Source organism: Tachyglossus aculeatus, chromosome X2, assembly GCF_015852505.1.
Source record: "Tachyglossus aculeatus isolate mTacAcu1 chromosome X2, mTacAcu1.pri, whole genome shotgun sequence".
Classification (NCBI taxonomy): Eukaryota; Metazoa; Chordata; class Mammalia; order Monotremata; family Tachyglossidae; genus Tachyglossus; species Tachyglossus aculeatus.
Genome location: NC_052100.1, coordinates 23017608 through 23043324, shown reverse-complemented (window position 1 = coordinate 23043324; position 25717 = coordinate 23017608). Strand labels below are relative to the sequence as shown.

General features: G+C 45.0%; 1 protein-coding gene across 5 annotated transcripts in view; it reads left to right on the top strand.

Annotated features, from left to right (window-relative positions):
- Nucleotides 1-25700, top strand: part of PLEKHG4B (pleckstrin homology and RhoGEF domain containing G4B) — a 96266-nt gene extending 70566 nt beyond the window's left edge. The window contains exons 15-24 of one of the 5 annotated variants that reach the window (XM_038771386.1): nt 1272-1524; nt 8270-8359; nt 8610-8834; nt 9713-9883; nt 15698-15878; nt 16884-17000; nt 18330-18599; nt 19296-19513; nt 21562-21620; nt 24548-25700. In XM_038771386.1, the coding sequence (XP_038627314.1) occupies nt 1272-1524; nt 8270-8359; nt 8610-8834; nt 9713-9883; nt 15698-15878; nt 16884-17000; nt 18330-18599; nt 19296-19513; nt 21562-21603 (1567 nt within the window). In that variant the 3' untranslated portion in view covers nt 21604-21620; nt 24548-25700. Of the gene's footprint in view, nt 1-1271; nt 1525-8269; nt 8360-8609; nt 8835-9712; nt 9884-15697; nt 15879-16883; nt 17001-18329; nt 18600-19295; nt 19701-21366; nt 23847-24547 lie in introns of those variants that run through there. The other 4 variants (XM_038771389.1, XM_038771385.1, XM_038771387.1 and 1 more) reach the window with 4 other exon arrangements.
- Nucleotides 25701-25717: the final 17 nt, after the last annotated feature.

Below are 25717 nucleotides of genomic sequence, written 5' to 3'. Positions count from 1 at the left end.
CTACTATCACTGACACAATAATAGATTAATTTCATGATACTGTGCTAAATCCTGACCTATTGAAAATGCAGTAAAAATGAGCAGACATGGTAGTCCCTGCCTCCCAAACCTCACAACCTTAAATGGCAGAGAAGTGAGGGTGGGAGGCAGAATGAAAGTGTTGTGAGATAATGCTTACAAAAAATTCCCAAAACTACTGATTATATGAAGAATAACACAATAACAACTAGGAAGGAAATTCATATAGTCAAAGTGCCTGCCTTGGACTTGAAACAGATTAAAAGGTACTTTTCTCTTTGCACACCTGACAGTTTCAAGGCATCATATCTCTCCTGGATGGAGTGACATGATGGTGGAGTCTGTTTGCATTCTCCTCCCCAGGGATCCAGGCTTCCGATGCTAAAGGTGACCTCATATCATCTGGCCAACTTCTCTTCCCTTTATATTTTCTACAGCACAGTCCTTTTTAAGAACTGTATGGACAGCAGTTTAATGTGAATTAATAGTTTGCTTTTTCCCCAGGTGAATTTGAATTCAACTTTTCTTTAACTCTGGAACTGGATTCTGTTAACAGCCTACTATTTAATATGAGATTCAGTCATGCAGGGGACACATGATTCAGGGAATCACCAAGGAACTCATCCATAGTTTGTTAACTGATGGATAGTAGAAGTAGTATTAATGGCAGTTTACCAAGCACCTTTTGAGTACAATGCCCTGCTTAGGAAGCCCAAGTCACATTGTCTCCCAACAAGAAGCTTCAGTGCTAATGAGGGAACTGGACAATTAAAAAAGCTATGAATAAATATTCTTTCTTGAACCTTTGTAGCACCTGAAAAAGGTCAACAATCTTTTGCAAGTGAAATGGGAAATGTTTATGCTGCTTTCTGCCTCTCCTTTCTGGTTTCTCTCATGGAATGTCTTCAGATGCATTGAGATGGTGACTGTTAGGGAACAGAAAACAATTTAGAGGCCCACTCAGCACTGGAAAATTGGAGTTGAAAGGTCACTAGCGTATCGTATTTCAGGGAACCAACTTGCTTCCCCACTTCTGAATGATCACTGTTTCTAATGATTTCCAAATACCCACTTTCCATTTTGTGTGTTTTCATGAGCGATCACTAATAAAATAAATATTTATGAAGATTAAATAAAACAAGCAGTATTTAAACAAAACAATCTTTCTGTAACTATGGCCATAGTGTTCGAGGAACTGATGAGATGTTACCATATTTTGTCAGTGTTCAAAGTCACTCTTCTGTGTCTTCCAGCAATAAAGTACAGCATATAATGGATGAAATGATTGCCACCGAAAGGGAATATGTTAGAGCCTTAGGATACATCATCGACAACTATTTTCCAGAAATGGAAAGGATTGATCTGCCCCAGGACTTGAGAGGGAAGAGGAATGTAATCTTTGGGAATCTGGAGAAGCTCCATGATTTTCACAGCCATTATTTTCTGAAAGAGCTGGAACACTGCAGGAACTGTCCCTTGCCTGTCAGCCACTGTTTCCTCAGACATGTAAGTCCTATTTCCCAGAATGGTTGGTCCTTAAAAGAAACCAGGTGATTAGAGCTAGACAGATTTGCATTATAACAAAGTAAATCAGCCTGTGGCTTATGTATTTGGTGTTTTGTTGAGAGGGAAAAACTGTTTAAAGAGGTAGCGTGCATTACAGAGCTCCCTGGAGCAGTGGCTGGTCTTGGAGATTGATTCTGGACATTAGCTATTTGAGGAATTTGGAAAAACATTTTGAATGGTATCTACTTCAAATTTAGAAACTACCCTGAGGGTGGACTTTAGGAGTGCCCCAATTGGGTTGTATCAATTAGAACTTCAAGATTATATGGTCATTGGTCTATAGATCAATTAGAATTTCTTCCAAATATCCAAATGTTGCTGGGCCAATAACCTGAAAATAAAAGAAGAGGTGATAGACATGAGTTATTAGGGGACACCAGCTAACACAGCTGCCCATCTTGGCCCACTTTGAGAAAATGTGAGTGGACTGGAGATTGACTGGAGACTTGCCTCTTCCATTTAGTCACCTCCTCTGATTACATGTCCAGCCTCCTCTATGAGAGAAACTTTTTCTACTTGGCTGCTGACAGTAGTTCTGTTTCAGGACCAAATTTCCACTGTAAAACTTTTCCCCACAAAGCTGTCTGGTCATGTTGGAAATCCTAGGGAGACAGGGGACAGAGAAAAGGAAGTGGGATGTCAGCTTTTCACTGAGGTGATCAGAAAGAAAATGGAGCAGGACACAGGCACAACCTTCCAGGAAACCTGCTGTGAGAAAAGCTGCCAACACTTTATCCTAATGTTGTTCTCCCCACCAGGAAGAGAGGGAATCATTCATGATCCCTGGAACAATTTGTCAACAGCCAGCCTATGCCAGACTCTTTCTATGCACCCAGCTTGGTTTTCCATCGATCCACTTCACTGGGTCCTAAGTTATGTGTAATGGAAAAAAAGTTGGGAAATAAATATGGAGATAGATATTTAATATTCAATAGTTCTATGTAATGGAGTTGTACATAGGCAAAGTATGGATGGGGTATGCTAAATGTGTGCCTTTTTTTTAAACATACGACAAACACGTACCACCTACACATTGGATTAGCTCTTGATCAGGGGGTAATTTTCAGGGAGCAGATGATGAAGTAGCAAGCTCATTTTTCAACAACTCACACCACATAATTTAAAACTTTGGTTCTTTGGTTATAGACAGCTACTTGCTTGTTGGTCCATTTGTGATTTGAGGAATCAATCAATGGTATTTGTTGAGCACTTATTGTGTGCAGAGCACTGTACTAAGTACTAGGGAAAGTACACTGTAACAGAGTTGGTAGACATGATCCCTGCCCTTAAGGAACTTACAATCCAGTGAGACTTAAACTTGTTTTTTTAAGTTGGAAAGAAAGACGGGTGCTGATTTATTTTTTTCAAAGGGAAAGCAGTCATTAGTAGCATGCATAACCCTATCCAGTAACTCCTCACAGAGAAATGAGCAGGACATTAAACCAAGCTGGTTCTCCTGCCTGAGACTGTGTCAGAAAACCTTGGCCAGGATATTGAGAATGGTCATTTGGCCCCAGATAGCACATGTTCATGCTCCAGGATCTGGCCCAGGTGGTAAAGCTAAAGGTCATTGAGTAATCTTGCACACCTGCTTTTCCTGTCTATCTGAAGCAGAAATATCTCTTCCACGTCACTATTTTTGATGACCATGGAGCTGACCTACAAAAGGGTTTCTCAACTCCTCCATATGCGTAAACACTTAAATATATCCTTCCTGCCAAGATGGTGCGGTAGGCAATGAAATTTGTATTAGGATGGGAGTAGATGGAGCTGTTAAGACCAATGCTTGAGTGACAAGCTCTTCTGCCCTTTGTAACATGCAAATATTTCCTCCTGATGCACTGTTGCATTTGTTAACTACAGATGTCCAGTTCTCTCTCTGTGTCAAAATCTTCCCAAAGCCTCTGCTCCATGGCAGTTACTCCATTTCTAATTGTCACAACCCAAACCACCTAATCTAACTTCTGCTACTGTCTCCCAGCTGTCCATTGCTATGTCACATTGTTTTGAAGTTTTGCTTCATTTAGCTTAATTTCTTCTATCCACCCATTCTATAATTACCCTCTTTCAGCTCTCCCATAGAGTAGGATGCGTGAACCTCATTGTAGGTGGCAGAGTGGGAGGGCTCAAGAAGTCAGATGGGAGCTCTGTGGTATAAAAAATGATGCTCAGATTTTATCACTGGGTGTGGCTGTGTCTGACAAGGTTGAAGTGACACAGCAGTCCCCTCTGCATCAAGTGCAGATACAGATTGGTTCTTGCAGGGGTACCAGCAATTAATTTTGAACTTGGGGTCAGTTTCCTTCAAAGTGGAACTGGGGGAAAAAATGAGAGATAGTTTCATCTGGAACCAGAGTAGTGGACACATGAACATATATATGGAGCCAGGGAGGTGGGCACAAACACTCATACCACAAAAACACACACCACCCACCATACACACAGTCAAGGAAGTGAACCTGCAGAGACATGGTAGATCCAGAAAGGGGGAAACACGGACACACCTGAGGTTAAATATCCAGAAGGGAGTCAGTGTGAGCTTCTTGTGGGCAGGGAATGTGTCTATCAAATCTGCTATACTCCAAGGGCTTAGTACAGTGCTCTGCACTCAGTAAGCAATAAATATAATCGATTGATTGATTGATGCCACAGTACGTCACTCCTTTCAACAGTTTTTCAGTATACAAGTGGCACTCCCACAATCAATGCCCATCGGTCTCCTATACTTTTGTAGAGGTGAATTGGGGACCCAGTTGGATCTGCTGCTGAGAGGGCACAAAGGTATTCTGTATAATGGACTCAGGTCACAGTTGGATTCCCAGTGAAGATCCTAACAACTGGTCCAGCAGATGGGAGTGCCTCAATCAACAGAGGTGTACAAACTGGATGTGAGGAAACAGCAGGAGCTGAAGCTGAAAGGGCATCTAGATGTAGTCTGTTCTGTGGCCTCAGAACCACACCTGATTTCCTAATGAACACCCCATCAGAATCTGCTGCTGAGAAGGCTGACAGGGAGACACTGTTCAATGGCCACAGATATCCCCTATAGCCTAAATGACCACCTCACAAAGCACACTGCTGGCTTCAGGGGGACTGGACAAGAGATTGTGGATGTCTCAACATAAGTCATCGCCATTAATAAAACACAATTCGTGCATAAATGCTCTGCCCACCAACTCCTTATAATTTATACCTGCCCTCAAAAAAGTCCAATGAGAGTCCAAGATATTGGTTGCTTGGTCGCAGAAGAGTCAGCCTGGATCTCTGAGCAGCCCTTGGCAGGAGAACACCGCTCAGCCTGGATGGGGAAGGGGACTAGGAAAGGTCTTCCTAAAAACTACCAGCCTCACCTACACCCAGCTCATCAGTAAATAGAGTGAGGTGCAAAAATAAACACAAAAGTGACATATCACTAGAAAACAACCTTTGAGGCTGGGGCCAGAAAGGGTGCAGAGAAAACCATAAAGAAGCACCATGTCCTAGTGGAAATCACATAGGCCTGGGAGTCATGAGAGCTGGGTGCTAGTCCCAGTTCACCACTTGTCTGCTGTGTGACCTTGGACAAGTCACTTAGCTTCTCTGTGCTTCAGTTTCCTCACTGGTAAAATGGGGATTAGATACCTATTCCCCTGTGTGGGACAGGGATGGTGTTCAACCTTATGATCCTATATCTACCCTAGTGCTTGGCACATAGTGCTTTAGAAATACCACAGTCATTATTATTGTTAGTAATAGTACAGTCAGGAGCCCTGTTGTGACTCCTGCTTAATACTGACCCACTTCTCACTGCATGGGGCCAACAGTCCACAAAGTTGTGAGAATGAAACTAATGACTTTGCTTCTTCAGGCCCAACTCCATGGGGGTGATGACCCTTTGTCAATGGAGTTGTTGCTCCTGGAGTTAGTGCACCTTCTATTTTCTTCTGTGGAACTTTACCTAGTAGGGCATGGTGTACAGTGTAGGGTTTCCTGGGTGTGAATTGGTACATCCATTTTCTTCAGACTTATTTCCAGTCCATAGAGTATATTGCTGAATAGATGTGATTCCTTATCATTGCATGCCTTTTTGAATGTATCTGTAGAGCCTAAAGTAGTTCCTTAACCTCTGTCTCAATGACTTTTGAAGATGTTCATAGCTTAGTTTACAAATTTATTGGGAGCATATTTTGACTACAGCTTGCTGATCCCTCTTTGCATCTTCAAGTATAGCAGCATAAGTTACGTTGTACATGACTGAGCCTACCATTCAGCCCTAGCTTCACCGCCAGGTGAGGGAGAAATGTTAGACAGGGCACCTTCAACTCTGACTCAACCAACCATTTCACCATGTCTATAACATCTTGATTAACTTCTCAGGACACATGAGTGAACTTTGCATTTTTCAGAGGCTTCTTGCCCACATCCTCCCTCTGGCTTGAAACTCCCTCCCCCTTCATGTGCAACAAACCATCCCCCTCCCCACCTTCAGAGTTTCATTAAAATCACATCTCCTCCAAGAGGTCTTCTCCAGTTAAGCCCTTATTTCCCCTACTCCCTCTCCCTTCTGCATCACCTATGCATTTGGATATGTATCCTTTAAGCACTTGATGTTCACCCCACATTTAGCCCCACAGAATTTATGTACAGGTAATAGAGTATATAAGATATGTACATGATGGCTACCATAGGGATGAGTGTACTTTAACTGCTTAGGTGGCACAAACGTGTCGATGGGAAAGTGTGATGTGGGAGTTAGGGGATATAAAGTGAGGAGGATAGAAATTAATCCAGGAAGGCCTCATGTAGAAGATGTGATTTCCAGAAAGCGGGACGACCATGAACAAGAGTTCAGTGGTGGGAGAGAGGAGAACTGATCACAATGAGAAGATTAGCTTGAGAGGAAAGAATAGCATGGGCCGGGCTGTAATAAGAGAAAAGAGTGGATAAGTAAGAGGAAGAAAGCTTTCTTAAAGCATTTTTTAATGGTGTTTGTTAAATGCTTACTATGTGCTATTGTACTAAATACTGGTGGAAACAAGATAATCAGGTCAGGAGTTCATGCTTGATCTGGAGAGGAATGAACAACAACTGGAGGTTTTTGAGGAGTGGGCAGAAGTATGCAGTGTTGTTTTAGAAAAATAATCTGGGAAAGGAAACAGAATGACATATGGCCTGGAGTGGAGAGGGACTGGAGGTTAGGAGATCATCAAGGAGACTAATGCAGAATCAAGTTGGGATATGACAAGTTTCTGAACCAATGTGCTGGCCATCTGGTTAAAGAGGAATAGGAGGATCCCCAGAATCTTTTGAAGAAAGATCCAGAAGAGTTTGGTGAAAGACTGAATATGGGTGTTGAAATAAATGGAGGAGTAAAAGAGAACACCATGGTTTGAGACTTGAAGGCCTGGGGAGGATGGAGGTATTGTCAAATGTGAAGGAAAAGTAGGTGGAGGAGAAGATTTGGGAGGGAAGATGAGGAGTTCCATTCTTGATAGACTAAGCTTGAGGTGCTGAATGTGGTATCCACATTCAGGATGGCAGAGAAGGAGAGCAAGGACAGGGCTATCAAGGTGTTCCAAAGTTTTCTTCTGGCAGCACGCAGAGTTATAAATGCAATCCAGTAGAAAGTGTCTCTGAGACCTCCCCAGTCGTTGGTAGAGGCCAGCAACAAGGAACCCTATGTTCTGGTAGGACTACTTAGATGTAGTTGCCGAGTTTCTTGTGTCTTCAATTTTTCAGGGGTTTGACTTGCAGCCATTTGGGTGGTCTGAAGTTACATTTGGAACTAGTGGTTTTGTGATCCATTGGGTTTGTTGGTGGTGTTTGTTTGAGCATGCTAAGCACTCAGCTCTGGTCACCACACAGTCAGATTCACATGAACTTTCTTCAGGGCTCTTTGGCAGATGAAGTGAGACTTTTAGGTACCTCCGAATTATGTTTTTCTTTCATCTGGCAAGTGTAGGTAATCAGAACTGATGTTCAATGAGCAGGAAGCACAACTGTTTATCTCTCAAATTCCACTGTTGCCCAGTGATTTTTCTCCTTTATTTCACTATCACTGCCTACACATGCAGTGAAATGTTCCATGTCAAATTTTAATACTGGTGTGGTAAATTTATCTAGACGGTTATGAAAATCCACATGATGTTAAGGCCTATTAATCTACTTTGTAAAAACCTTCCTACTTCACCAAAAGAATGTTGCTATTTCTTCTACACAAAGTAACACATTCTAGATCATAATATTATTAGAGAAGCAATGGTCACTTTTCATTTTAGAATTTTTTAAATCCCAATAATAATCAATTACTCTAAGTTTAAGCCTCCAAGTCACCTGTCCGGTGTATTCAGTAGTAATGCTTTTTTTCTCATCCTGGTGCTTACAACAAATTAAGTAATCTAGAAATTGAATCTGTTTTGGAAAATCAATGGTTCCCTAGATTTTCACCTATGTTGGTTTGGGGGAGAGCATGGGTACTTTGCTAATGAAAAGTTAGGTTGATCTGAAAAGAACCCAGATTCTCCAGAGAAAGTCCTGAGTCAGAGAAGGCCACAGCGGGATTGAGCTTGGATTGAACTGGAGTGACACTTTTCCACATCCTCTCACTGCTACAATGCAAATTCCTATTAAGAATTGCCGAATGCTCTTCATAAATGTAAACGTTTATCGACTTTACCATGAAAACATTTTTTCTCTACTTTTTCAGGAAGAACAGTTTGGGTTGTATGCATTGTACAGCAAGAACAAACCTCAATCTGATGCTTTGCTTACCAGCCATGGAAACATCTTCTTTAAAGTAATTCCTACCTACTTTTTGGCAATGGACCACACTCCCTGTAATAAATGGGTCTGAATGACCCTGTTTCCGACTGTGATACTCACTGTCCAACCCATCAATCATTCAATAATATTTATTGAGCACCTACTGTGGGCTGAGCACTTTGCTAAGTATTTGGGTAAATAGAATAGCAGTAAAATACAGCCCGGCCTTCAAGAAGTTTCCCTTCTAATGGTCTGTTGTCATTCTGCCTCTGATGCTCTTGCAGAATAAGCAGCAGGACCTGGGGGATAAAATGGATCTGGCCTCCTATTTGCTCAAGCCAATCCAGCGAATGAGCAAATATGCCCTCCTGCTCAAGGACCTGATTCAGGAATGTGCCAAGACCCAGGCTCAAGAACTCAGTGACCTCCGGGCTGCTGAGGAAATGGTAAAATTCCAGCTCCGCCATGGGAATGACCTGCTTGCCATGGATGCCATTCGAGGGTGTGATGTGAGTAGTCCTCACTTGCTTGTATCAGCCCCAGGAAAGGTCCCTCTTGGTAGGGTGGATGTTTTTGTTCCCAAGCTCACAAATTGGCTCCATCAGAAGTTGATGTCACCTCAAAGACACCACCAAGGGAGAGACTGGCAGGAAAACTCCTAGCCTGGAGCAGCCTTGGGGAATTTCAACCCCAGAGGAACTCCATGCACTCCAGCCTTGCCACAGATCCCGAATTGCCTATTGGCTCATAATAATACCAATTAGCTGACCTAATTTCCCATGGTTCCCCCAACATTTGCTAGTGTTTTGTGATGATGAATCTGCTGATCATGAGCTCCAGAATCTAGAGGATCACATTTTCCAGTCTCAATTAAAATTTTATATGCCACCACCTGATTTCTTCTGGCCAAACACTCTGGGTTTCAAAAGGTCTAGGGTGTGTGACCTTAGTTCACTTTTCAGAGACGTGTGTTTAAACAGGAAAGGTTCTTTCTACTTTTGAAACCAGTTTGTATTTTCATTTAAAGAACATTAAAGACCATTGCTGCTGAATTGTACTTTGCAAGCGCTTAGTACAGTGCTCTGCACACGGTCAATGCTCAATAAATATGATTGAATGAATGAATAAAGATATAGATACAGATTGTTCCCAAGACGGCCCAGCTCCCTGCCATGGAACCTGTGGGATCCTTCTGCACAGACGTGCAGATCTGAATGTGGCCTACTGGGCAAATGATTAAAAACAGAGTCACATTTCACTCTGCTAAAAGAGGCATTCCAAAGAAATGCTAGTAACCTAATTGTTGTTGCTTAGTCATCCCTTCACCCCTTCTCTCCTGCTTCTTGCAAACATCTTCCATTGATTAGGGCTTCTTTTTCTCTCTCAGGTTAACTTAAAAGAGCAAGGACAGCTGAGATGCCAGGATGAGTTTATCGTTTCTTGTGGAAGAAAAAAGTATCTAAGACATGTCTTCCTGTTTGAAGATCTCATCTTGTTTAGCAAGACCAAAAAGATTGATGGGGGATATGATGTTTACATGTACAAACAGTCTTTCAAGGTAATAATCATCCGTTCATCATCAGATTCATAGGATTCAAGGCACTGATTGTTCTCTTGGTTAACGATTGGCTTGTCCAACCTGTTCTCACTAAGGCCAGCTTGTTGTGGGCAAGGAACATGTTTGCCAACTCTGTTTGCCAACTTAGTAAGCACTCAGTAAACATGATTGGCTGGGGAAGGAAAATGCTCACAGAGCAAAATCTCAGCAGGTGCTTGTAATTGGGGTGGCATCTTGATGCCTTTGGCCATAAATCCAGGAGGGCAACATGACCTAGTGGAAAGGCCATGAAAATGTCAGTCATGATACCTGGCTCTGCCCCTGGCCTGCTGTGTGACATTGGGCAAGTCACTTTACCTTCCTGTGCCTGATTTTTCTGATTGCAAATAGGGGTAAGAGACGTTTTCTCCCTATTTCTTGTGAGCCGTAGTGGGGACAAAGACAGAGTCCAATGTGACTCCTTTGTATCTCTCCCAGTGTTAGTTCTCTGACACATTCTAAGTCCCTGGTAGACACCACAATTCATTGTTTCTGAAAACATTGGCTCTAATCCAGAAGGGTTCGTAATCTTCTGACAATGATACTGATTTTGGAAATGCAGTCTGCTATGTTAGGAAGTCTTTCAGAACAGGAAAGGGTTCCACATCAACCCCTCTGAAATCACTTCCTATTGAAATGACTTCTCAGGTTTTTGCATTTGTGGATTCCCCAGGGAAGTAGCCCCAGCCCTTCCCATCTCTGTCCCCAGATGATTTGTCTCACTGTCCCCGCTTCCCTGATTAATATTTTAAGAACTCATTTCTATATCATGATAATAGAATTAACCTTCGATTTGTCTAAGCATGGATGATAAACTTCTATCCTTTTAACTTTTATATATTTAGTCACAGCTGCTAACATTGTTGCTTCTGGCACTGCTGTGTCCTCTCCTCTGTTCCCCAAATTTGCCTTTCCTGCCCTGGGTCCACAATATCCACACCATCCTCTCTCCCCCAACAACATTTCAATCTTTTAACCTCTGACTATCTTTTAACAGCTGCTTCTGCTGCTGCTACCACCACCTCAGCCACTAACTTAGCCCCCACATGAGCCACCAGCACAGCCCCTTCCCTGGCTTGCGGTTCCTGCTTTCTGAAACTGCAAAGCTGAGAAGGCAGGGCCAGCCCAGGGAGGGTTGGCAAGGCCAGATCTGAGAAGGTTGGCAGGGCCAGACCGGAGAGGATTGGCAGGGCAAGACCAGGGAAAGTTGGCAGAGCCAGACCAGGGAGACTTGGAACCAGGGAAAGGTGGCAGGGCCAGACTGAGGAGGGTTGGCAAGGGCCAGACTGGGATGGGTTGGCAAGGGCCAGACTGAGGAGGGTTGGCAGGACCAGTCTGGAGAAGGTTAGGAGTGCCAGGCTGGGAAGGGTTGTTGGGAAGGCAGGCAAGCAGAAGGGGAAGAGGCCAGCGAGGTCCCTCAAAGACCTCCTCTACTATCCTCACAGCGCTGTCTGCCATCCCCCCCCACCCCCACCCCAAAACAGTCAGGTCCCATTTACCCAGTTTTGCAGCCCCCAGAAACCTGGCACCACAAACTGGGGAAGGGCCCAGAGGTGGTGTGGTGGTGGTGGTAGTATTGGCAGCAGCAGTAACTACATAGATCAAATTGAAAGCAATAGAAAAGTCAAGGGAGAAAGAAAAACAGCACAGGGAGAACTGGGGAGACAGGAGAATTGGAGGATGAATTGGGGGTCAGTTGAGGTGGGGGCAAGAAAGCCACAGGCCAGGAATAAAGGAGGATAGAGCATGTGGGGGGCATAGAGGGAATGGGGTTGGGTTTACATGCCTCAACAGGAAAGAGGTTGTGTTCTTCATGCTTTGCCGGACAGTACAGCAGAAGTCCCTGTTGGAAAAACCAGGTGTTTCCTGGTTTTCAATTCCTATTTTTGAATGAAAACAACCTCATTGCCATTATTAATCACCTTTATAATTCTCACTGGCGTTTTATTAAGCAGTTACAATGTGTAAAACCCTATACAAAGTGCTGGGATGATTACAAAAAAATTACCACAGACGCTACCCCTGGCTCCCAAGAGGCACATGTTAGAAGTAGGAGAGACTGGAATCTAAAACCATGAATATCCAATGCAAAAAAAATGAAAACAATTTCAACAACCAAAAACATCAGAAATAAGCAGATGGAATAAAATTCTTGGAAAACGTTGATCCCAGGAACCAAACCTGGGGATCCAAAACAATTGCTTGTTGCTCGATGGACTCAAATGGTATGATTTTCTGCTAGGATTGTTCACATTTCCTGAGTCCCTTGTGGGTGTTTGTACCTTCTCCAATTCCCAAAAGAACATCCTCACCACAAACCAGGTCTGTTTCTCAAAATTTTAAAGGCCTATAGTTCTTCTCCTGTCTTGTAGTGAGGAGGGCAAACCTGCCATGTTCCCCTACCCAGCCTCAAGCCTGGAAGATAGAACACAGATTTCCTAGCCAGGATGGAAAGAGAAGCTCCAGAAGTGTCTGAAGACATTTCAAACATAAGAGGCAGCATGGCTTAATGGAAAGAGCAAAGGCCTAGGAGTCAGGAGACCCAGGTTCTAGCCCCACCTAGGTCACTGACCTTTTGTGTGACTTTGGGGAAGTCATTAACTTCTCTGGGCCTGTTTCTTCACTAGAAAATGGGAATAAGATTCCTGCTCTCTCTACCTCTTAGATTGTGAGCCCCCATGTAGGACCCCACCCACCTAGCAAGAACCCATCTCTCACCTCCTCTGCAATTTTGCATCTCCTCCACCTCCAGGATATGTTTACCTGCAAGTCCCACTGGACTTGACATATACAAAGCTGAATTCCTCATCTTTCCTCCCCAGTCCTCTCTGTGACCTAGTTTTTCCTATCACAGTTAGCAGTATCACCATCTTTCTCATCTCTTAAACTTGGCATTACCCTGGGGCTCCTACCTCTCATTCAATCCTCCATATTCAGTCTGTCACTAAATCAGTTGGGTTGTTCCTCCACAATTCCAGAATCCAAGCCTTTCTCTCCATCCAAATGCTAGTCCAGGGACTTGTTAGAGAAGCAGCGTGGCTCAGTGGAAAGAGCACAGTCATGGAGTCAGAGGTCATGGGTTCTAATCCTGGCTCCACCACTTGTCAGCTGTGTGACTTTGGGCAAGTCACTTAACTTCTCTGTGCCTCAGTTACCTCATCTGGAAAATGGGGATTAGGCTGTGAGCCCCATGTGGGACAACCTGATCACCTTGTATCCCCCTGCTGATGCGTAGAACAGTGCTTTGCACATAGTAAGTGCTTAACAAATGCCATCATTATTATTAAAGTCACATAACTTTTCAGTGCTTTCATTCATTCATTCAATCATATCTATTGAGTGCTTACTGTGTGCAGAGCACTGTACTAAGTGCTTGGGAAGTACAAGTTGGCAACATATAGAGACGGTCCCTACCCAACAGCAGGCTCGCAGTCTAGAAGGAGGAGACAGACAACAAAACAAAACATATTAACAAAATAAAATAAATAGAATATGTGAATATGTACAAGTAAAATAAATAGAGTAATAAATCTGTACAAACATATATACAGGTGCTGTGGGGAGGGGAAGGAGGTAGGGCGGGGGGATGGGGAGGGGGCTTCAGTTGCCTCATCTGTAAAATGAGGGTAAGAATGTGAGCCCCATTTGGGTCAGGGACTATGTCCAACCTGATTAGCTTGTATCTACCTCAGAGCTTACAGCAGTGCTTGGAACATAACAAGCACTTAACAAGTACCATTATTATTATTATTTATTATTGCATCAGTCTTCTTGCTGATCTCACTACCTCCACCTGCTCTCCTCTCTAAACCAGATGACTCAGCTGCCCAGATAATTTTTCTAAAACATCATTCTGCACATTGTTCTTCATACAACTCCCCTCTCAAAAACATCAAAAACTCCTGATCACTGGTTTTAAGGTACTTAATTATAAATATCCCTCCAGTCTGTCCATTCTCTCCTCCTATTACACCCCATTTCACACTCTACAGTCCTTTCAAAGTAACCTACTCATCGAGTCTTGTTCTCATCGCTCCCTCTCTCCCACCTTTCGGAAACTCCCTCCCAAGTCCTTCATAACAAGGTGCATCGGAAAGTAACTGTTTTGGCCTGATGTCGGCTTTAGGCCAAACTCAGCAAGATGTGTTTGAAGATTTCTAGCTGAGCATATAGGTGCGGAATGGGGCATGACTCCCAGGCTCTGTGTTCATTTCCTTCCCCAGGTGTGGTGGCTCATTTTCTCATCAATGCCATATGTCAAGGGTTTTCTCTTTTTGGAAAATGGGCATGAGCGCTGGAGAGCGCTCTGGCCCTGCAACCCTGGGCTGGAATCTCAATTCTTCCCTGCTGGAGCCTCCCTCTCTGCTGGGGGAAAAGTAATCTGGGTCTATTTTACCTTCATTTTGGACCAGAATTTGCCCTTGCCCTCCAGCTGATCTAGGCATGGGAAGTGTCACTATATGAAGACACTTAGGTTAGCCTGTGGATGCTGCACAATCCATGGCTTTTCCTTAGGAAATCAGATTACACTTGATATTCAAGATGGATTTGGGGCTGGGGTTTTCCTTCTTTTCCCTTCCTAGAGGCAGCCAGGGGAAAGACTGGCTGTTAAGAGACCTGGGTTCTCGGTGTGAGGATAACTTTCCAATCTCAGTCCCTTGCCCCATGTAGAAGGCTGAGCGAGGAGCTCTAATAATTATAATAATTGCCGCATTTTTTAGGCACTTACTATGTGCCAAGTTCTGTGCTAAATGCTTGGGTGGATACAAGAAAATCAGGTCAGACATAACTCCTGTCACATCTGGGGCTCATAATCTAAGTAGGAGGGAGAAGAGGTACTTAATCCCCATTTCACAAATAGGGAAATTGAGGTACAGAGACATTAAGTAATTTGTCCAAGGTCACCCAGCAGGCAAGTGGCAGTGCTGGGAGAACCCAGGTCCTATGATTATCAGGCCCATGCTCTTTCCACTAGGCCATGCTTCTTTAAATTCATCTAGAACAAAGGTTCTGTTCTCTGGGGCCTGCCATCTGGAACAAGGCCATTCAGGACACCAGCTGAGAGGGGTGGGAGGGAGGGAGCAAGCATACAAGCCCTCTGGTGGGAAGTTCTGAGTGCTGGGTGGCTTAGCCAGGGTTCTAGGGAGTCCTTACTGCTAACCCCCCACCTCCTCAAAACTTTCCATCCTCTCTCTTTGAACAAGGCCCAGGTCTGCTCTGAGCCACGAATACCCCAATCTCCAAACAGAAAGCTGAATCCTCCATCTTCCCTTCTTCCCTTCTTCCTCCCTTCCCAGAGGTTGGAAGGGGAATGTACAGCTATCCAGAGGATCCGTCTCTACTAAAAGACCAGTAATGCAATTTTACAAATACAGTCAACAGTAAGACCTTTGAAACATAAAAATAATATTTATGCAGCATTTTTATATGCCAAGCACTGGGTAGAAACAAGGTAACCAGGTCAGACACAGTCTCTGTCCCACAAAGGGCTAACAGTTTAAGGGGGAGGGAGAACAGGTATTTTATCCTCATTTTGTAGATGAGGAAATTCATTCACAGAGCAGTTAAGTGAGTTGTCCAAAGTCATACAGCAAGTAAGTGGAAGAGCTGGGATTAGAAACCAGATCCTCTGACTCCCAGGCCTGTGCTCTTTCCACTAGACCACACCACTTCTCTTCAAATACCTGGAAATAAAAATAGCTTTGTTGAATCCTTGTGCTCCAAATTCCCCTGGACTACTGACAGATTGATGGTTAGTCTTTGTTATGTTTTTAGACTGCTGAAATTGGAATGACAGAGAGTGTTGGAGACAGTGGCCTAAGGTTTGAGATCTGGTTTCGAAGAAGGAGAAAGTCTCAGGATACATTCATCCTACAAGCCCGTTCAGCGGAAGTGAAAGTTTCTTGGACAAACATCATTGGTAAAATCCTCTGGAGACAAGCTCTGAGAAACCGAGGTATGAGGCCTGAAATTCCAGAAAGTCCAAGGACAGCAGCAGCAGTCACCACCCTTTAGAGTCTAAAGTTCAGGCCCAAGGTGTGTCAGACTATGGGAAAGCCAGGGAATTTGACTCCATACTTGGTAGAAGAGTTCATCCAGAGTAGACCTACATTTGGGTGGTCCCCAGAAGAAGTCATCTTATTAGAAAAGAACAAATTATAGCAAAATCTTATCTGCTCCAGAACAGAACCCCAGAGACTCATCAGCGCTTAGAACAGTGCTTGGTACATAGTAAGCGCTTAGCAAATGCCATCATTTGGAAATTCCACTGTCTACACATTGAAAACCTCTAGCGTTTTTCTTCTGAGCCATTTTCCTTATTTCCAGTCATTGAGGGAAAAGCCCAGGCTATGGGTCTTTGGGATGAAGCTGGGTTGTGGCTGCACTGAGCTATGAACGGGCCGGGTTTGGTGGTGCTGGTTGCAACAGCATAACAGCACTGGGGTCTTGCTGAGAAATCCAGATGAGACTTGCTGGTAGGGCAATAGCAGCTGCTCTGTGCCAGGGATATTAATAATGGTATTTGTTAACTGCTTACTATGTGCCAAACACTGTTCTAAGCATTGGACGGCAACACCAAGTCCCTTCCCAGGATCCAGAAGGTGGCAGAAGTTTGTGAAGTCCAAGGGAAGTACGCTGAGCCCTTAGGAAGAAAAATGTGAACTAAGAACCAGGAAATGTTCCCCAGGGAACAGGCTTCCCAGGGCACAGAGGAAAGCAAGCCCCTTTACTAATCAAGAGCCAGTTGGCTCAGGAACTTCCTGCTAAGAAGTATTTCTCTTTCCAGCATAAATGAATGCAAGAATAGTAGAAAGCTAAACTTGATTTGGCTCTATACCCTAGACCATGCAGACAGGTCTTGCATGAATGAATAGGAATGCTCTGGAGACTGTTTCTTAGTAACCACCCACCAGTCCTGCTAGGTTTTGAAGGCCTTCATTTGCATATTCTTTCATTGTAGAACTCAGGATGCGAGAAATGGTGTCCATGGGAATTGGCAACAAACCATTCTTGGACATTGAACCCAGTGACGCAGCCATAAGTGACCGGGCCATAGATTATATCATGAAGGGAACAGGTACTGTTGGTGCATTCCATCTTAATCTTGCCAATTGGCCATCCTGATCCTGCCATGGCAAACTGGGACTGATTCAGGCTACAGGGAATGGAGTGTGAGGTCATTTGTACTTGATACTGAGGTTCTGCATCGAGTGAACATTTTATCCAGAGGAAAAATAAGGTTTGTGCAGACCCAGTCATTTCCTCCTCCGCCCAGTGTCGCACGTTGAAGGTGAGATATGTGAGGATGTTGGAATTCAGAGCCCCAGGAAGAGAGGTTGGCTCTCTAAAATCCCAATGCAGAGCCTTTAGCTCTGAATGGAGAATCCTAAGGTTCATCAGATTCAGGACACTCACATTCTACAAGGTTTCGGGCCAATCCACAGCCTGCTAAGGACATGGATCCCCTGTCTGGAACCCAAAGGAGGGAGAGAATGGGGCCCTTCAAGGCCCAGGTGCCCTGTGTTACTACCCCACTGTCTCCCTGCCCTCCTCCCCTCCTCCCTCTTCCCCCCCCACCATGCTGTTGGCCCAGAGAATAGAAGGAGGAATCCCTCTAGAACATAACCTAGAAGGGGAGCACCATGGCCGAGTGGTAGAGAGCACGGACCTGGGAGTCAGAAGGTCATGGGTTCTAATTCCAGCTCCACTACTTGACTGCTGTGTGGCCTTGGGCAAGTCACTAAGTGACTTGGGCAGGTGACTTCTCTGTGTCTCAGTTACCTCATCTGTAAAATGGGAATTGAGACTGTGAGCCCCACGTGGGACAGGGACTGTGTCAAACCCAATTTGTTCATATCCACCCCAGAGCTTAGTATAGTACCTGGCACATAGTAAGTGCTTAGCAAATACCACAATTATAATTATTATTATTATTCAGTGGGTAGGGAATATGTCTACCAACTCTGTTATACTGTACTATTGCAAGGGCTTAGTATAGTGCTCTGCACACAGTAAACACTCAATAAATACCGACGATTGAATGACAGATTGAGGAATTCTTCTCTGGGAATTAAGTAGAAGTGAAACTTTAATTTTCCACGCATCTTTCTACAGTCACTTTCTCTGGAAGCAGGATATGCTCTCAAGGGGATGCACTAGTGATCTTCTTATTTATTACTCTATTTATTTATTTATTTTACTTGTACATATCTATTCTATTTATTTTATTTTGTTAATATGTTTGGTTTTGTTCTCTGTCTCCCCCTTCTAGACTGTGAGCCCACTGTTGGGTAGCGACTGTCTCTATGTGTTGCCAACTTGTACTTCCCAAGTGCTTAGTACAGTGCTCTGCACACAGCGCTCAATGAATACGATTGATTGATTGATCTTCATTTCATTTTTTTAGAGTCAAAATCTCGAGCATCCATAGCGGTGTCGTCGTTTGACCATTCAACACCTTTTAAAAGGCCCCATTCCACTATCTCAAATAGCAGCACGTCTTCTTCAAGTGGCCAATCGACATCTTCCATTCTGGGATCCTTGAACCTGCATACATATTCCAGTCCAGCTTATCCAGGTCTGCCGAACCCTCCCTCCTACCAATGGTCCTGGGATATTCAAACTTGTATCGAAGAAGATGAGCTGGAACAGGAAACTGGCAGCCAGCCTTCTATGAGTGAGTCAACTGATCATAGCAGTACAATCGACAAAATTGTAACTATTTTTGACCTGGCCAGTTGAGGTGGGAAGGATGCCTCCACAGAAAAAATATGAACATTCTTATTTAGATAGCTCTTTTCTCCAAGTAGCCAGAGCGAGTTGCTCATCTTGCTCAACTCAGGCATTGACATTGCTGTTCAGGGATGGGCCAGGACTGGGGTTGGCTGAGGCTGGGTTGGGCCATTCCAAGGGAAGCTTACACGAAGAGGATGAGGTTCATGCCAAGATTTAGACTGTGCAGTGGTTGGCAGGATGGGAAGGGTCTCTTCTGCTGCAGCAGCAGCCCAAACTGCTATACTAGGGCTGGGCCTCCTGCTCCCCAGCTGCCTCAGTGCGGGGGAGTAGGCAGGGAAAAGCAAGGATTCAGAATCCAGGGGAATAGGAAGTGGAACCGACCCTGGAGCAGGGTTACTCTCCTGCTGAGATGGGGAAGATGGAAAAACGACCACTGTCGTTTCCAAGCCAAGGAGCTGTGAAACCAGATCCCGGACAATATTCCAGAGGGGGCATTCAATATCATTGTAATTTGGGATCAAAACAAGAGATACTTATTTCCTTTTCCTTTAATCATGGATTCTTCTTCTCGGTCACCTTCTGTGGAAACGTAATGATCTCTGCAGAACTCTAACTAGTCTTTTTCTGTCCTGGGTAGTCACTGAAGGCTCAGAGTCATCCCACTGTACTTCTGGGGACAGCGTGAGCGGCGTTGCAAGCTGGACACAGCCTGCTTGGTCCCCACATCTTTCAGAGACGCTTTCAGATGACGGGACCCTGAATTCCAGCACCAACCCACCCTCCCAGTGTGCATCTCCAGTGTTTCCTGAGAGAAATCCTCAGCCGAAGTTGACCAGCAGCCCACACGTCACAACTGTAGGTATTTCTCATAACAAGCCCATGCTCTGCCTCTCTTCCTATGAACACTAGTGCATAGCTTTCAAAGAGTGCTTACCTCTCAGATAATAGCCCTTTAGCTCAGGTCTGTCTTAGGCCGCTTGTAACAGAGAGAAATACTACCTTAAATATAAGACATTTTGAAAGGTTTGACAAAACTAAAGTAGGTTCCAGCTTTAGCAACAGTTGTTCCTTCCTAAGCAGGACTGCACTTGCTACACCTTCATTCATTCATTCAGTCATATTTATTGAGCACTTACTGTGTGCAGAGCACTGTACTAAGTGCTTGGAAAGTACAATTGGCCAACAGATAGAGATGATCCCCACCCAACAACGGGCTCACAGTCTAGATGTCCAACATAAAGATTATTGCTACATTTCTGGGAAAGGGTCTTTGGTCCCCACAATTAGGTTCTTCCTCTCCTTTTGTTCACCTGCCACATATAAACATGACTACAATGTTCACAATCTCCTGTCCTCCAGACTCATACCCTGTTCTGGTGATTGGATAGCCCTGGGACAATGAGCTGTTGTTTTCTCACCAGGGTAGGCTTTTCCTGTCTTGTTCCAGGACTTTGACTCTTTAGCTTGACATTAATATTATTTTTATGGTATCTGTTAAGCACTTATTATATGTCAAACACTGTACTAAGTGCTAGGGTAGATGCAAGTTAATCAGATCAGACCCAGCTCCTCTCCCACTTGGGGCTCACGGTCTTAATCCCTATTTAACAGAAGTAACTGAGGTCCAGAGACATGAAGTGACTTGCCCAAGGTCGCAATGCAGGCAGGTGGCAGAGCTAGGATTAGAACCCAGGCCCTCTGACTCCCAGGCCTGTGCTCTTTCCACTAGTCCACGTTGCTCCTCAAACCGTGGTATTCTCTAGCGCTTTTATTCACAAAGCACTTTCAAGTTAATTAGTTCATTTCAGCCCTCACAACAACCCTATGAAGTAGGGAGACAAGGCAGGTATTATTATCCCCATTGTACAGATGGGAAAACTGAGGTGCAGGGAAGTTAATTGACTCGCCCATGGGCACAGGGCAGGTTAACAGCACAGCTCGGATTTGAACCTGGGTCCTCCGGCTTCTAGACCTGCGCTCTGCCACTTTGCCACACTGCTGCCCCTGACTCCCAGGCCCGTGTACTTTCCAATAAACCACACTGCTCCTGATTTATGCCACGTCTCCTTACCCAGCTTTATGCCAAGTAGAGTTCACACCAGGCCACACCAGGATGAAAAGAATGCTTCTAGGTATGAGCAGGAGTCAAATCAACCCTAACATCAAACCGGTGCTCATTGCAAACTGACATCAAACAGGCCCCTGAGGCCTCCCTGGACTCCCAGGGCCCATGAAACAGAGGCCTGCCAGGTCTGTGGCCTTCTAGGGATCGATGCCCACCCTTCACACCGGGAATAGGAAGGCCCCAGGTGGGCTACCTGTTGTTGACTCTCCCAGCTCTCCACCACTGCCCCCAGTATTTATGGGACGGACAGAGCCAGGAGCCCCTGGTTGTCACCTATAGCTTTCAGGGAGACTAACATAGGGGGTGCTTGGCGGGAACCCCCTCAATCCAAAGCCTTGCTCCAGAGCCTCATTTGCCTCTCAAAAGGGTTAGATGTGGATTAAGACCCATAGGTGGCTGACACCTGATACAGATCCTATTGCTGCTGGACAAGGCAATTAGCTAAAACTAAATCTCTGATTAATTAGGGACCACACTGATTGTGCCCAACTGTCGCATTGGTACTTTTCTTGGAAGAATGCACACAGGCAGCAGAGTCAACCCACTCCTCTATGCTTGAGAATCCAACTCTTGTCTCCTGCAGGAATTTCTGTGACAGGAGACCTTCCTGGCCTTGCTGGGCTGATTGAACTGACGCTCCCTCCACCCTTTAAAGCCCAGACAACTGGATTGGGTCATTTACAGGGGCATTATCTCATGGAACTCCTCCACACCCAGATTATTTCAGAGAAGCAGTGGAGTTGGTTTTAACTTGATGATTTCCATCCCTTTTTGTCAGAACCAAAGCTCTCTTGTATTAGGCCTTTCAACAGTGGTTTGACTGCAGGCAAAATGTCAGTAAGTACCTGGTTTTTCCAACTCAACCCTCGTGCTAAAATAACCACACTAAAGAAAATGTACTTCCATTGTCCATTCCCATCAATATAGCAGCCAGTTGGATGAGTATGCGGACTTCTCCAGGCTGATTTGCATGCTCTAAACATATTAAGGATGCTTTGGAAACTTAATTGGCACTCCTGCTTTTAACTCTGCTTCCTTCCTAGGAGAATCCTGGCACCCCAGACACTTTCTGTTTCCCTCTCCTTCTTCTTCCCTAAGTCCCTGTGGCTTCTCCTTCCAGCCAAGTCTTCTCTAGGCATCCTATGGGCCCCTGTTGGCACTTGGGGTAACCAAACCAACACCCTAAAGTTTGGCCTTCAAGGTTTGTTCTAAAACAGGAGTTAATTTGAGAGTTCTGAGCCCATGCCAGCACCACGAAACTCTAACCACACATCTGTATGAGAAACAGGTTCTAGGGCAGGCCAACCCTTCTAGCACCAGGGTAAGAAGAGCACAATCAGAGGGGGACAAGGATTTCCCAGCAGCCTATGGTGAGCTGATGGCAGAGCCAGGAATGCAATCAAAGTCAAGAATGCCTGTCCAGGCTCACAAAACCCAACTGTCATCCAGCTCTGGTTCCTTTGCCCAGGGAGAAGAGGGAATAGATTCATTGGCAGGCTGCTGAGGGATCAGCCAAACACAAAGCAAGAGGGGAAGGGGTGTGCCTGCAACAAGGTAAGATCTCTTTCCCCATCTCCTTCAGCCAGGAGATCATTAAAGATGCTGCCTGCTTTTTAGAGGTATCTAACTACAGGACTCTCAGAATTTTACAGAAGAATGGTCCAGGGTTCAATAAACTCCTAGGTATGTTGAGTGCAAAGGCCCCCACCGCCATGCCCCTCCCTATAGAAAAGACAGACATTAGCAAAATCCAAACTCTCATCTTACTTCAAACGTAGTAACCAAAGATAGCTTTTCTACTCATTGGCCTGCTTCGAGCCTTCAATGGTTTTTTTGGTCTCCACTCGGGACTTTTGTGCTCTTGACGTGGACCAAAGGAGGTTTACTAACTTCCTCATTTTAAAATCCTGCCAGCTTGTATCCTTTTGGGAGAGAGAGAGGGAGAGAGAGGGGGAGAGAGAGAGAGAGAGAGAGAGAGAGTGTGTGTGTGTGTTGTGTGTATGTTTGCATATGCATGGTGAAGGTAAGGAAGTAGAGGGCCTGGGCATGGCTGTGGGCAAGGGCATGGGTTCTGGATATTAATCTGGGAACAGCTTTGGGTGGGCTGCTGTGATCCCAGGAATTTCCTTGCTCTTGATATAGAAGGTTACACTCCAAGCATGGTGGAGACTGGCTCTCCCCCACGGTCCAAAAGTAATGTCTCCATGTTCTTCTGAGTCTGACTCTATGTCTACCTGGGCAGACTGGTGACTCCAGTTCCAGTTATTCAGTCCTTGACAAACACGAAGGGTTGATGAGCTGATGAGCAAATAACGCTGTGCACATTTAGGAGTAATGGTGGAGGAAAGCAGAGGGTCATTGAGATAGGGCATCAGACAAATTTAAGATAGAATGCATTGCCCAAAACAAGACTCACAGAGTAAAACAAGGAGCATCTGACCATGGTATTTTTGTTTGGCTGGCAAATGGATCCAATCCTGGCTGAGCCTGGCATACCTACCTCTTTCCTTCCTGGAGATCCTACTTCCTATTCTTGCTACTTTTGCTACTTTAGCCTACTCTGACTCCAGCTTGAAGAATTTCCTTTGTGAAGTTGTCTTGATGATCACCATGGGACAATCCATGAATTCTCACCGGGAAATGGGATGTAGGGCTGAGTCATTGGTGTGCCACCAAAGGAAAGTGAAGTCCTCTTTGGATCCAAGGCCAGGAGTAGTCAGCAGGAGGGCAGCACACATAGAAAGCCATTCTCCCTTTATTTTGTTTGTTTTGATTTCCACATCTTTCCTCTTTCTTAGTCCAGGATAGGGAGACTATGGGAGAAGCATGGAATATGACAGGCAAAATAGAGCCAACCACACCCTCAGATGTACAGTCAGAGACTCAGAAACACAGTAGTGTGTACAAAGAGCCAGAGACCAGAGCCAGATGCAGGACCAGGATGCAGATGCAGGGGAGAAAATCTGAGAAAAACAGAGAGGCAGGGACAGGGAAGGCAGATACAGAGACAGCCAGAGAGAGGCAGAGACAAACAAGGGCAGGGGTAGACAAGGACAGGCAGAGATAGAGAGAGAGGCAGAGACAGGCAGAACAAGAGCCAGAGACAGGGCTAGGCAGAGAGAAAGACAGAGGCAGAAACAGCTACTTTTCCTCCTCAGGAACATGTAGAGAATGGGTAATAATAAGAATAATACTGGTATTTATTAAGCGCTTTCTGTGTGCCAGGCACTATACTAAGTGCTGGGGTGGATACAAGCAAATCGGGTGAGTCACAGTCCCTGTCTCCCCTGGGACTCTCAGTCTTAATCCCCATTTTACAGATGAGGTAACTGAGGCCCAGAGAAGTGAAGTGACTTGCTTAAGGTCACACAGCAGACAAGTGGCAGAGCTGGGCTTAGAACACATCAGACCCCTCATCTGGCAGAACATGGAGCTTCCATGCTGGCACACCTGGGCTCTGGCCCTACCTACCCAGCAGCAATGGGGGGGAAGAGCAGGCTAGATACAGGTGCTTACCCTGCCCAAAATGTTGGGGGACAAAGAACCCCATCCAATCCTGGGGGCCGATCATCGCCTCTTCTTGTCTTCCATCTCTGCTCCCCCCTCACCCTCACAGGCTTCTCTGGCTTTAGCTTCTGCCACCTGACTCACCCAGGGCTCTGTAGTTCAGAGTTTGGATTGGGAATACCATTTTTCTCTGCGACATATCAAAGTGCTTTAATCAACAAATGGCAGTTTACTAACAACATGAACTGTTTTGACAGCTATAATCCATGTAAGCAGGAAGACATTTCTCACGGATCATCCAGGGCCCAGACTGGGACTTGCTTCCAGCAAAGACATGCTTCCCTTTGCCTTTTTCTAAGCAGAGAGGGGATTGGCTAAGGTGGGACCACACCTGCTGCCCCTCCAGCCCTCACATTTTGGAGAGCCCAGGACCAAGTGGAAGACCCAAGAACTAACTGCCTCCTCCTCTCCATCAGTTCTTCAGTCCATCCACCCTACCTATCCTTATGCCCCCACCCCCCTCCTGCTGAGGGCAGGGAACCAGGAGGCCACTGTCACATGAACAAACCTGGCACCGGCATGCCTAGAAAACACACAGAGAGTGAAGTGTGCCCATTCAGGAAAAGCTACCTCTTTTCCTGTGGAGATGCAGCTGATAGTTGATCTACCTGAGCTGAATTACTCTCTGCTTGGAGGGTGTTGTCTATGAAACCAACGGGGATTGCAGGACTGTTGTTAGCGTGAACATGCACATTTGCTGCTCTTTGCCCTGCATATGCAGGTGGAACTGATCCCAGAGGCTTCTGGAAATAATGGAGGGATCGAGTTCTTCATCACGTTAAATGGTTTGTTGGTGATCACAGGTGGTTTGGCTATTCTCGCAGTTAGTTCTCTGTGGTTGGCCCAAATTCCACTGGGCTGTCACCAAGGAGCATGACCAGATGAGTTGATCTCCGTTCATAGCTGCCATAGTGGAGGATTTGGCCCTGCTGTGTTAGTGGGTGAGGTGGGTAAACCTAGGTGTTTGTCAGTAGCAAATTTAAATTTTTGTTTCCTTTTCTAAAATTCAGTAATAGCCTGAGGGGTTTTTTTTAGCAGTCCTTGCTTTTGTGCAATCCTGTCAATGTAGAAGGGGAAAACTTTAAACAGCTTAAACTTTTCTAATTGCTTTTATCTCCTTGCCTTTGGACATTGCTAGGGAAGACTGATGGTTTTAAACCTCAGTGGCATATCCACCGAGCATTCACAGCCATAGTTGGAATAGCTTAGAACCCATGGAACATGATGGGCTTTAAATAACCATCTGTAATTACTTTGTAGAGATCAAATAGAAAAAAATCTCATTGCCGGTTGTTGAAGACAGTTTTAGTTTTTTACTTTGCTAAAATATTGTCTCGTTTGATACTTAAAAATAAAAATAAATGGAG